This window comes from Eupeodes corollae, chromosome 1 (assembly GCF_945859685.1).
Source record: "Eupeodes corollae chromosome 1, idEupCoro1.1, whole genome shotgun sequence".
Taxonomy (NCBI): Eukaryota; Metazoa; Arthropoda; class Insecta; order Diptera; family Syrphidae; genus Eupeodes; species Eupeodes corollae.
Genome location: NC_079147.1, coordinates 124933950 through 124945762, shown reverse-complemented (window position 1 = coordinate 124945762; position 11813 = coordinate 124933950). Strand labels below are relative to the sequence as shown.

At 36.6% G+C, this 11813-nt stretch overlaps 2 protein-coding genes across 2 annotated transcripts in view; one reads left to right on the top strand and one right to left on the bottom strand.

Moving 5' to 3' along the window:
* Positions 1–2434: 2434 nt before the first annotated feature.
* Positions 2435–5550, top strand: LOC129944103 (uncharacterized). Its single transcript, XM_056053295.1, has 3 exons — positions 2435–3549; positions 3676–5071; positions 5191–5550. Exons 1-3 carry the CDS (start codon positions 2435–2437, stop codon positions 5548–5550), a joined length of 2871 nt encoding a protein of 956 aa, XP_055909270.1.
* A 3651-nt stretch (positions 5551–9201) lies between these two features.
* LOC129944095 (endoplasmic reticulum aminopeptidase 2) overlaps positions 9202–11813 on the bottom strand; it is a 209959-nt gene continuing 207347 nt past the window's right edge. Inside the window, exon 9 of the mRNA XM_056053287.1 lies at positions 9202–9613. Coding sequence (XP_055909262.1) covers positions 9224–9613 — 390 coding nt within the window. The 3' untranslated portion in view covers positions 9202–9223. The remainder of the gene's footprint in view (positions 9614–11813) is intronic.

The following is an 11813-nucleotide window of genomic DNA, read 5'->3' as shown; positions in this document are numbered from 1 at the left end:
GTTGTGCGTGTATCGTGTAAAAACCGGTCGATTCATACGATTCATACCCATGTACCTACTTCCTGTGAGGATTTGCATCTAAAGAAGCTTGTATCAACGAGGGAGCAACGCTTAAATACAGGTGTGTGGCACTCTTATAATAATTCAATTATTAAATTTAAAACATTGATCCTTGTTGATCTTAATCCAAACGTGTGTTGTGCGTTATCGGTTATTTTCGAATAATTATTTTCATTCAAAATGAGTAAGAGCAAAGTTCCCATTTATGTAGATGCTATTCAAACAATTGCACAAGATATAGATGCAGACTACGGGGCTTATGTTTGCTTAGAAGCAACAAAGAAAAAATCTGTTCATATGAACGAAGCGCGTTTATCTGAACTAGAAGCATCTTTTGAAGAGGCTAGATCTTTGCATCAAAAAATTGTTGAAGCTCCTCCAGAAGAGTTGAAAGTGAAATATATGGAGACTCTTACATTTCACAAATTAAAAGAAGTTTTTTTTTGTTATTCGTCTGAATTAAAGCAGCAGCTTACGGTTATCGAGACTCAAAATAGTTTTAATAAATCCATAGGTGGTTCAAACGCTCCGTCGGTAGAATTAAAGCTTCCCCACATTAAAATTCCAACCTTCGATGGTTCTCTTAAAATGTGGCCAGAATTTAAAGGGCTATTTGAAGGCTTGGTTAATAAAAACACATCGATTTCTGATGCTCTTAAGCTACATTATTTAAAAAGCAATATAACTGGTGAAGCCCCAAGAATGCTGCGAAATACAGATACGAGTTTTGAGCCTGCATGGGCGTTGTTGATAAAAAGGTTTCAAAACATTCGATTATTAAAGGATAATCAGTTAAAACTCCTTTTTGATCAACCTAAAGTCACACAGGAATCTTCTGAAGATCTAAAATTATTATTAGATACAACAAACGAGTCAAAACAATCTCTTAAAAATCTTGGCGTACCTGTAGAATCATGGGAAGACGTTCTTATTTTCCATACGGTACAAAAACTTCCATTTACTACACGAGGGCTTTGGGAATCTCATATTTCAACTCATGTCGATTATCCAAAATACAGTATATTGGAGGATTTTATTCTCATGAGATCCAGAACCTTGGATATCATTGGACAATCCTCATCAGGTTTTCATCCACAATAACCAAAACCTAAATCGTCGTCAATTCGTGCACATAACTCAACAATTTTGAATAAGTGTTCACTTTGTCAAGGTTTACATTCAATTCGAAATTGCTTTTAATTTAAGGCGTTCAAGATTCAAAAAAAGGCTTGAATTCGCAAAGAAAAGAAAATTGTGTTTAAATTGTCTTTCAAGTGCACATTTAACACAAACTTGCACGAGCACTTTCACGTGTTCAACGTGCCAACAAAAGCATTCATTACTGCACACGCCAGAGCCAGTAAATGCAATGCCTGCTAGTGAACACGCTTCAACGGCAGCTGTTCTACAACCAACTCCACCAGCTTCCTCTTCCACCCAAAATTCTCAATCGGGATCATCAGAAAAACTTTCATCCTCCATCGAAAATGCTTCAGCCTACAATGCGTTTATAGCCGAAAACACTCAATCAGCTGTTCTTCTGGCTACGGCCCTCATAAAGGTTATGACACCTACAGGCCAACCGTTGCAACTGCGAGCACTAGTGGATCCTGGATCAGAAGCTTCCTTTATAGCAGAGTCTGCCGCTCAACTTTTAAATCTGAAAAAGGAAAGGAGCTGTGCTAACATTATTGGTGTTGGCGAAACCACCACCAGCACTTCCAAATATAAAGTCACCTTCACGATTTTATCAAGAGTAAATGCAAACTTTAGTTTACAGCTTAATGCCTTGGTCCTACCCAAACTAACAGCCTTGCTCCCTACGCAAAACATAACAAACTCTAATTGGAGTCATCTTCAAAATCTCACACTTGCGGACCCATCTTTCAACAAAACAAATAAGATTGATGTTTTACTGGGCAGTGATGTTTATCCGTTCATTATCCTTGAAGGCCTTATCAAAGGAGACCAGGGTTCCCCTATAGCTCAAAAGACGGAACTAGGCTGGGTTCTTTCTGGGGGTATTTCGTCAAAAAACAACTCAAAAATAACATCGCTCCACATGAAAACTGAACCTCAAACTTTGGACAACTTATTAGTTAAGTTTTAGGAACTTGAAAAAGTTCCTAATCGGCAGCTGCTTTCTCCAGAAGAAGAGCAGTGTGAAACACATTTTTGTAGAACCCATCAACGCCAATTAGACGGCAAGTATATGGTCCAACTTCCTTTTAAGGAAGTGGCACCGCCGTTGTTAGGGTGGTCTCAAAAGTCAGCATTTGTTCGATTTGTACAATTGGAAAAAAGATTCAAAGCGAATGCATCTTTCTGTGAGGAGTATAAACGAGTTTTTAATGAATATAAGGATCTTAACCATATGACTGAAGTGGGACCTGCTACATTATCTTCTCCTCATTATTTTCTTCCCCACCACGCAGTGATGAAAGAATTCAGCTCAACTACGAAGCTACGGATTGTTTTTGATGCGTCCTGTAAGACATCAGACGGAACATCTCTAAATGATCATCTGTTTATCGGCCCGAGATTGCAAGATGACATCTTTGACCATATATCTCGATTTAGGAAACATAAAATTGCATTTACCGCCGACATTAATAAAATGTATAGGCAAATTTGGGTTACGCCAAATGATTCCTTGTATCAACTTATTTTATGGCGAGACCTAGAAGGGGATGGGGTTAAGATATACCGCCTTAACACGGTCACATTCGGCACAGCTTCCGCACCGTATTTAGCAATTCGTACGCTTCAACAACTTGCAGCAGATGAGCGAGATGATTACCCTATTGCATCGAAAATAGCTCTGAAAAACTTTTATGTGCATGATGTTATTCACGGAGCAGACTATGTAGCCGAGGCCTTGGAAATGCAGTCTCAACTTATAACAATGTTGAAACATGGAGGTTTTCCGTTACGAAAGTGTTCGAGCAACTGTGAGATGCTACTGACATCTGTTCCAGAGGAGGACAGGGAAATACAAGTTCCACTATCTTTCAGAGAAGAAGATGCAATAAAAGCGCTTGGAATACAGTGGCATCCGGCAAAGGATATTTTTACGTTCAAGATCGCTCTTCAAGATCTCAAGACTACTACAAAACGGAGTATCCTGTCAGATCTTGCACGTCTTTACGATCCAATGGGATGGATAGCACCCTGCGTCATCGTTGGCAAGATATTAATGCAAGACATATGGAAGGAAAAACACACCTGGGATTCTGAACTCCCAGCAACAATCGTTTCTGCGTGGCATAAACTGAAGATGGAACTAAATACTTTAAAGGCCATCGAGATTCCCCGCTGGATCAACTTCACCAAGGAGTCAAAGATTGAGGTTCCTGGATTCTGCGATGCCTCCGAAAAGGCATATGCTGCAGCAATCTACCTTCGAATAACCACCGGAATAAAAATTTACACAAACCTTATCGTGGCAAAAACAAGAGTGGCACCTTTAAAAAATAAGTCCATAGCTAGGTTGAAACTTTGTGGAGCCTTGCTATAAGCACAGCTATTGGTCCATACTGTGAAGACGCTGGAGCTTCAATCCTCAAAAATATTTGCTTGGTGTGATTCTTAAATCACACTTGCATGGATCAAAAGTGCACCCTACATAAGAACCACATTTGTAGCCAACAGAGTGGCAGAAATTCAGGAACTTACTGATCCTCAGCGTTGGAACTACGTTCCATCTAAGAAAAATCCAGCGGACATTGCATCCAGAGGAGTTTCTCCCAATGAACTCGTAGAAAACCATCAATGGTGGTATGGGCCCGCATTTTTACAGGGGTTTGATGAACAACTTCATCTTTTATCCGAAATAAAATCTACCGACCTTGAGACCAAAGCGTCGGAGATATCAAAAACCAAAAATGATTTGATCGCATCTGGGTATCCCATTATAAATATTTTTCAGCTCTGCGTCCACTTCACGTGTTTCGAAAGAAATCAATCGCTATTTGAACGCTTTTCTTCCTTGAATCGTCTCTATAGAGCTGCTGCGTACTGGCGTCGCTATCTTACCAACTTAAAATTTAAGGCAAAGAATATAACAACTCGCGTATCTGGACCACTTTCAGTGGATGAAATATCTTCTGCTCGAACGCGATTGATTGTTTATGTCCAGAAAGAGTTTTTTGCCGAAGACATTTCAAGACTTACAAAAGGTGATACAGTTTCTAAAAGGAGCAAACTGGCAAGACTTTCACCAATCGTCGATGAGAAAGGTATTCTTCGAGTTGAAGGTCGATTGGAAAACGCTGATTTACCCTATTCACAGCGACATCCAATAATTTTACCTTCGCAAGGTTTTTTAACGTCGCTTATCGTTCATGACACTCACATGAAGTTACTGCATGGAGGTCAGCAATTAATGATGGCAATACTTTGTACTGAGTACTGGATTTTGCACCTAAAATCGACTGTTAAAAAATGTATTCACAAATTTTTGAAATGCTACAGGTTTACGGCAACTGAGATGCAGCAGAAGATGGGAAATTTGCCAGCGTTACGTGTCAACCAGGCACGACCCTTTCAGACATCTGGAGTCGATTATGCTGGCCCTGTTCTACTTAAAGCATGGAGAGGTCGATGTAGTAAAATCACGAAAGCATACATTGCGATTTTTATATGCTTTTGCACAAAAGCAGTGCACTTAGAGCTTGTAAGCGACTATGCGACATCAGCATTCCTCGCAGCTTTTAAACGTTTCACTGCTCGTCGTGGAATCTGTACAAATCTGTACAGCGACTGTGGAACAAATTTTAAAGGAGCCGCAACCGTTCTTGAATCAGAAAGATCACATATGTCAAAACAATGGACCGAAGATATAGTACAACGTATGGAAGCTAATGGCACCAACTGGCATTTCAATCCTCCAGCTGCTCCGCATTTTGGCGGACTTTGGGAGGCTGGGGTAAAATCCATGAAATACCACTTAAAGCGGATAATTGGACATTACACTCTTACTTTTGAAGAGTACGCGACGATATTAGCACAGGTAGAAGCCTGCCTCAACTCGCGTCCCCTTTGCCCAGTCACCGAGGACCCAAGTGACCTATCTATTTTGACACCAGGACATGTTTTAATTGGATCTTCGCTTAACATGTACCTGAAAAGGATCTAACCGAAATAAAAGACAATTACTTAGACAGATGGCAGCTCATGCAGAAGATCCAACAAAATATCTGGAAAAAATGGAAATCCGAATACTTGGTTCGGTTACAACAACGTCCGAAATGGCTTAAACCCAATTCAGAACTCAAAGTTGGACATCTAGTGCTCTTACCCGATGAACAAACACCTCCCACTCTCTGGCGGTTAGGCAGAATCACCGAAATGCACCCTGGAGCAGATGGAAAAGTTCGCGTTGTTACAGTTAAGACTGCTACTTCATCATTTAAACGGCCCATAGCTAAACTCTGTATTCTACCTATGCTAAACGACTCGAAAACACAAACCGACACACACACACTTTAAAGCCATTCGCATCTTTATACCACAACTGAACTTAATATTTATACTTCATATTGAATTTAAAACATATTCTATCTAAACTATATTTATAATTAAATCGATTATTGCCACACACCATTCACGCAAACTTCATTTCTATTCTCTTTCATGTACACAACAATCACACTTAAATAAGTCACCGTCTCACAAATCTACACTGCATGTCTCGATCAACTTCAAGAGACGATGACTTCGTTTCCTTGTGCGGAGGCCCGGCAGGATGTTGCAAATATAATGACCAAACAAAGAAAAACCTTAAATCCAGTTGCCGACGGCAAAACCATTTTGAAAAAAAGTCAACTCCCGACGAAAAAACATTTCAAAATCATCCGCAATCACAAAAGGCGCCAAAATTGGGAGATCATAAAAATGACATCAGACATACATAATTGTTTTTAAAACCAACAATCAAATTGTGGGAGTTAACGCCACGCAAAAATCTACAATGCTGCTCGTAGTTGGGGTCTGCCCACTATGCGATGTTTTTTTTGTGTATGTACCTATGCACATCTAATGGTCAAGCATGATGTTGGTGGACGTGGATGAAGGTGAGGTACAGGGGGAAGCATTGAATTTGCATAATGACGAAGTTTATCCGTAATCCCAACGAGGGTCAATGGACACATAGATGACCAACGGAAAGATCAGCTGTGATCTTGAAGACGATGACGATGCTGTGTAGCTTATAATCAATTTGAAAGTCATATACGAAAGATAAAATAACAATAAAATTTACACTGAATTTTAAACCCCTTTGAACGGGAAACCAATTTTTTTCTTTTATTTGGTAGTTATAAAGTGCAATCGTTGTTAGTTTTTGTATTGGAGATTTTGTTTTGCCTATATTAAGATTCCGCCGGCAACCAAGAGATTTTGTTCTTTTCGCGACAAATTGACCGCGGAGATTAAAATTTTATTTTTTTTTAACTTTTTTATGCTAGTGTCCTTGCGATACACAGTAATCCTTTTCACATGTAAGATCAATCCGTTTGATTCTGGCAATAGATGTTGAAAACTGTTCAAATGTTTCGTCAATCATCAGTATACCTTAATGGTGATTTTGATGTTCTTATACTGCAGGTCAAAGTTTGGTAATCCAGTGGCAATAGGTTAAGTTGGTATTAATACTTTTATCTTGACTTTATACTGCAACTGGAAGGACCAACCGGAAGGGTTTGCAATCGGGGGTGCAATCGAAAATGGTTAAATAAAGTCAAATTATTTGTATATGTCTCACAGAATCACTTGACAGTTGTTTCAAATTGTTATTATTCACTAAATTATTGTTAGTAACATAAATCCATTGATCTTTTGTATTGCTATTTTTCTTTTTGTAAACACTTAAACAATCGTCTTCTTTGGTTTTGCTTGTATTTTTCTATATTCAACACTTACAGTCTTATTTAATAGAATTCGCTAAACAGATGAATAGTTATACAGTGAATAAGGATTTGCATATGTAGGCCCTATATAACGTTGCGAAAATTCCTATTTATAAAAAATTCTGCTATAAATTTTAGTTATACAATGCTTACATAAAAAAAAAGTAAACAAATTTTTATAAAATCAGCTTGTTGTTATAACAACTAAAATATAACAAAATAATTCCAATTATTTTTATGATATTCTCTTTCGAAAATCTATATTTTTTTTAAATTCTTCGTTTCTTCAGCTCACGAGCTAAACTGGAGAGGAATTATTGTTTTTATTTTAATTTCAAAAAGAGAGGAGAGAAATCAAAATGACATAAGAAATAATAATAATAATAATTTCCTTACGAAGGCTCTATTCAACCTCAAAACACGTTTAGCTTATTATGGGACTATGCAACCTTGTATAAGTTTTATAAATAGCATTTTTGCGTTTAAAGGCATTATAGAGATTTCATAACTTTATGTAGGCTCTATACAGCGTTTTTAAATAAGACTGTAAAGGAATAGTCTTCTTTGGTTTTGCTTCTATTTTATTTTTTTTTGTTGTATTAAACACTAAAGAAATTGCCTTCTTTCTTTTTTTTTGTTTTAGTAAGACACAAAAGAATCGTGTTCCTTACTTTTTTCGATTACCGATTGCACCAATAATAAAACAACCGTTTTCGTTGAGAGTAATGCTAAAACTGAACTTAATTTGCTGGTTTCAAAAATTAAAAGTGATTATCATGCAAAAAGGTGTCGCAATGTGGTAATTGAAATTCTTTTAGTTTCCCACATTGCAACCTGATATTTTGCTCAATTTATTGGTAAGAGTACGATAACTTAGGCAATAAAGTTTAATGACGGATTTGTATAGAAAAGTTAAAAACAAGCATTTTTTAGTATGGGAGGGGGTCTATCTCCCCCCGTTTAGGGGGGAGGGGCAATTTAAAAAAAAATATTATTTAAAATGGTAACAAATAGTTAAAAGATAACGGTTATACTTACAATTAAGTATGATGCATTTTTTCATACCAATATTCTGTTCTATTAGCCAGTTTTTAAATCAAGTCAAAACTATTGCCCATGTTCTGCATTTCACTTTTTGTGAATACACTTTGCGAAAGTGAATTTGGGTGTTCCACAATTCGTTATCGTGAATTGGATTTTCGAACATGCAAATGGATGTTCTGTATTTCGGTTTGTTCCACTTTTTGAACGCATTCAAATCACATTTTTTAATTTTGTGAATTGATCTTTGAAAGCTTCCTTCTGCTAGGAATCGGAGGGTTGCAGCAAGTTTTGAATTGAAGAAGGTATTATAAAAGGTTCTATTTCCCTTAGAACATATAAAAAATCGTCTTTGCTTAATCTAAAATAACTAAATTTATGAGAACAATTCTACATAATTTTCACACACTTAAAATGTGTCAGCAAATCCAATATATTTTTTTCTTTCTTATTTTATCACTTGAATTCTTCTCCCTTTGTTCACTTAAAATTGATAATAATATTGCATCCATCTTCAAAACAGCAAACATTTTACTTCAGAAACAAAATAAAAATGTATGATTCTTCAGTTCTGACAGTTCGAAGCATTTTCGAAGTTTTCGAATTCGATCGAATTGAAGAACAGGCAATTTCATTTCACGTGAAATTGAAAAGTGATTTCAATTCACTTTCCATCGAAATTCGGAACATGGGCGTATGAGTAGTTTTTGAAAAAAATAAATTTGAGTGAAAAAAAGGTATAAAGTGTAATTTGTCAATACTTCAAGATTATCTACTATTGTTTTTGTTTGAGAACTTATTGTTCTTATTTATTTTTGATCAAAAACTGAAAACTAGATGATTTTATGTAGTAGTAAATAGAAAAATGATTTGAATTCATATCACTACTTCTGATGATTTAAAAACTGCAAAATTGAAAGTAAAGAACTGTGGTTTATTGAAAACACTTAAAAAAAAGAATTTCTATTCAATTGACTGCAATACTAAAAGCACGTTATTCTCCTACATCTCTCCACTGTATTTGCAAAGGCTGCCAGTAATTGCTATTGGATGATCCAACTTTATCGTATATTGTAATATTTTTGTTTGCACTTTCGGGTTTGAAAATCTAAGTCTAATTCTTAAACAACGAAGGCGAAGGCAAGGATGAAAAGCTACTGGTTACAATTTTAGTCAGACAATGAATAGCACCTTGGTGGAAAGAATCAAATTTATTAGTATTTGTATAATACCTCATCATAATCGAAGTTTGTTGATCCGTATTGTGTTATAATTGAAATAACTTTCGCAAAACTCACAGATCCTTCTCCTAATCTCGATTGTAAATCAAACCAATTTGCTTGCAAGAAACGGCATGCTATAGCACCTCCTATTGGAGTACCGGCAATTGATTGAAGTACTTCTACGATTTCAGCTGTAGGTAACAGCGTAATGTGTGAAAGAAGACGATTTTGAAGCCAAACATCTTTTGTTCTTCCAAGTGCTCTGACGAGTTGCATTCGCTCGGTGAAATTTCCGGGAGTAGTTTGTAATGTAAGAAACTTTTCCCAACAAAACTGCCAGTATACATATTCCCCAGACAAAATAGCTCCAGTGTAGATCGCCTGAAATTAAATTTGAATTAGAAATTGAAATAGCTTTTTTTAACTATCACATCAAATATGTTGTTTTTAAGTTCATAAGAAAACTTGGGTTTAAAATAGTAAAATTAATGTCAGGAAAGACGTTATATTACATATATTTTTTCATGACAATAGAGGATTTTTTAATTCCTCAAAATAGGCAGTACCCACCATAGAACATTTAGATGACACAAGCCGGATTGTATCCAGGACCTTTGGAATGACAGTAGTATGTAACATAACTGTTTTACTTCTATTAAATCTAATCGCTCTTCCATGTGCATAGAGTCCTTAATCCTTAAAAGCATTTATTTTTGATTTTTCTGTATTTGTCAAAATGTGTCTGTCTGTTTAAAATTTAGTCAAAACATTTGTTTAAAACGCTTAGTTAAAGACTCTTCAAAAGTTTTCAAGTACAATCCCTTACGGAAATTTTCACAATGTCCAAGTAAAGTCCCTGCTCACGATTGTAAAAGAGCCTCCTAAACACGCTTCGTCTGACGTGGTAAACTTGCGGAACTGCCAATCGCTCGGATAGAACGCCCGGAAAATTAATTTGTTGCCCAAAGACTTAGCTCTTGATATATGACCTGGAACTAGTCTTATCACGAAATTGTCAATTCTGCTGATTCGAGCCTCGTTATATAGGACCTCGTTATATGTAAGCCAGTAGAGCATCACGAACACTGCCGTTCGAACACTGGAATCTTCTTCATCTAGGAAGGGCCAACGTTAAACCACACAGGACAACCATGAGGTTTATCTTGAACTTCGTCACTAACAAGGGACTTAGTCCCGTTTGGCAAGAAATCGTCAAAATAGCATAAAACTGCTGTTCTCAGATCGCAATTGGGTCATTTCATTTCGAAGGTAAGAGTGATAAAATAAGGCCTCTATTTTCCAGGTTCCGATTGCTGTACGCCTTGTACACTTGCTGAAAAGAAGCTTTTGCTTCGGATTTTCAAATATATACAAATAGTCGTCGAAGATGGCTTCTTCTGGGTCTATCTACGCAGTCATAAGTACGTCTCTGTTCTCTTCAGTTTTTTGAAGTTTGAGACACGGAAGGTCATTACTAGCATTCTTTTTCTTGAATATTTTGTTGATTTTAGGAAAGATACTTGGCTCACTGGGGTGTTCAAAGGTAGACATGTGCATTCAAGAGGACACAACTGTCGACAGGTTTTCTCAAAACCCACCTCTGTATATCAACTCCTACCTTTACCTCCTCGTGCCTAGTACCTCAACTGGAGATTGGGTTCTAACCCAGTGGAAAGTTGTTGGGAACAGCAAACAAGAGAGGTGGGGAGAGGTGTTTCGGCTAAGGCACCTCTCCTTATCCAGTATCATGGTAGCCAGTACGCGTTTTCCACACCTCAACATCCACAAAGGAACTTGGAATTCTCCAGATCAATCTACCGTCAACTAGGTTGATCATATTGCTATCGAAAACAGACACGCTTCCAGCATCATGGATGTACGAACTTTCCGAGGAGCTAACATCAACTCGGACCACTACCTCGTTGTAGCCAAGGTAGCACTTCACTTCGGATTTCCAGACCCAAGGCAAAACAGGGAGAATTTACAACGTCAAACGGCTACAATCGCCAGAGCAGAAATGGCGAGACGAACGCCGACTTCTCAGGAGGAAAAAGAGGGCATGAGAAGCGTGCGGCCGAAGATGTTGAGGATGTAAAAGTAGGAATGAAGTTCGAAAGTTGAAAATTTGGCTTCTTGGTTTTAATTATTCAAATTTCGAGTCATTCATTTCTGGCACCCTAGTTTAATTAAATTTTTTTTTGTATATATTGTGTAAATATTTCTTATTTTCTTTTGTTCCTTCTTGCATCTTTTCTTTGCATTTTAAAAATATGTAGGCTAATAATAATGAATTTATTAATTGATTTTTGAAGTACGTACCTTGGTTAAATTTCATATCTTTTTCTTTTCTTTTATTAATTTACTAGCTATTTTTTAATCATTGTAATTTTTTACATAGGGTCATGCCACCCATTAATTCATTTTCAATTTTTGTATTGCTTTTTTTTTGATGTGGCATTCAACACTATTTAATATACCTTGTATATTCGATACAGAATGTCACCATTTTTCTTATTTATATGATTTAATACATTTTATATATATATTATTATTTTGTAATTATGAATTTATAAGAAATACA

Bases quoted from the DNA above. Each gene is read 5' to 3' on its own strand.
- LOC129944103 (XM_056053295.1), top strand. From the start codon at position 2,435: ATGACTGAAGTGGGACCTGCTACATTATCTTCTCCTCATTATTTTCTT. The intron at 3,550-3,675 runs GTTGAAACTTTG...ATGGATCAAAAG, and splicing joins AAAAATAAGTCCATAGCTAG to TGCACCCTACATAAGAACCA. The intron at 5,072-5,190 runs GTAGAAGCCTGC...GTACCTGAAAAG, and splicing joins ACGCGACGATATTAGCACAG to GATCTAACCGAAATAAAAGA.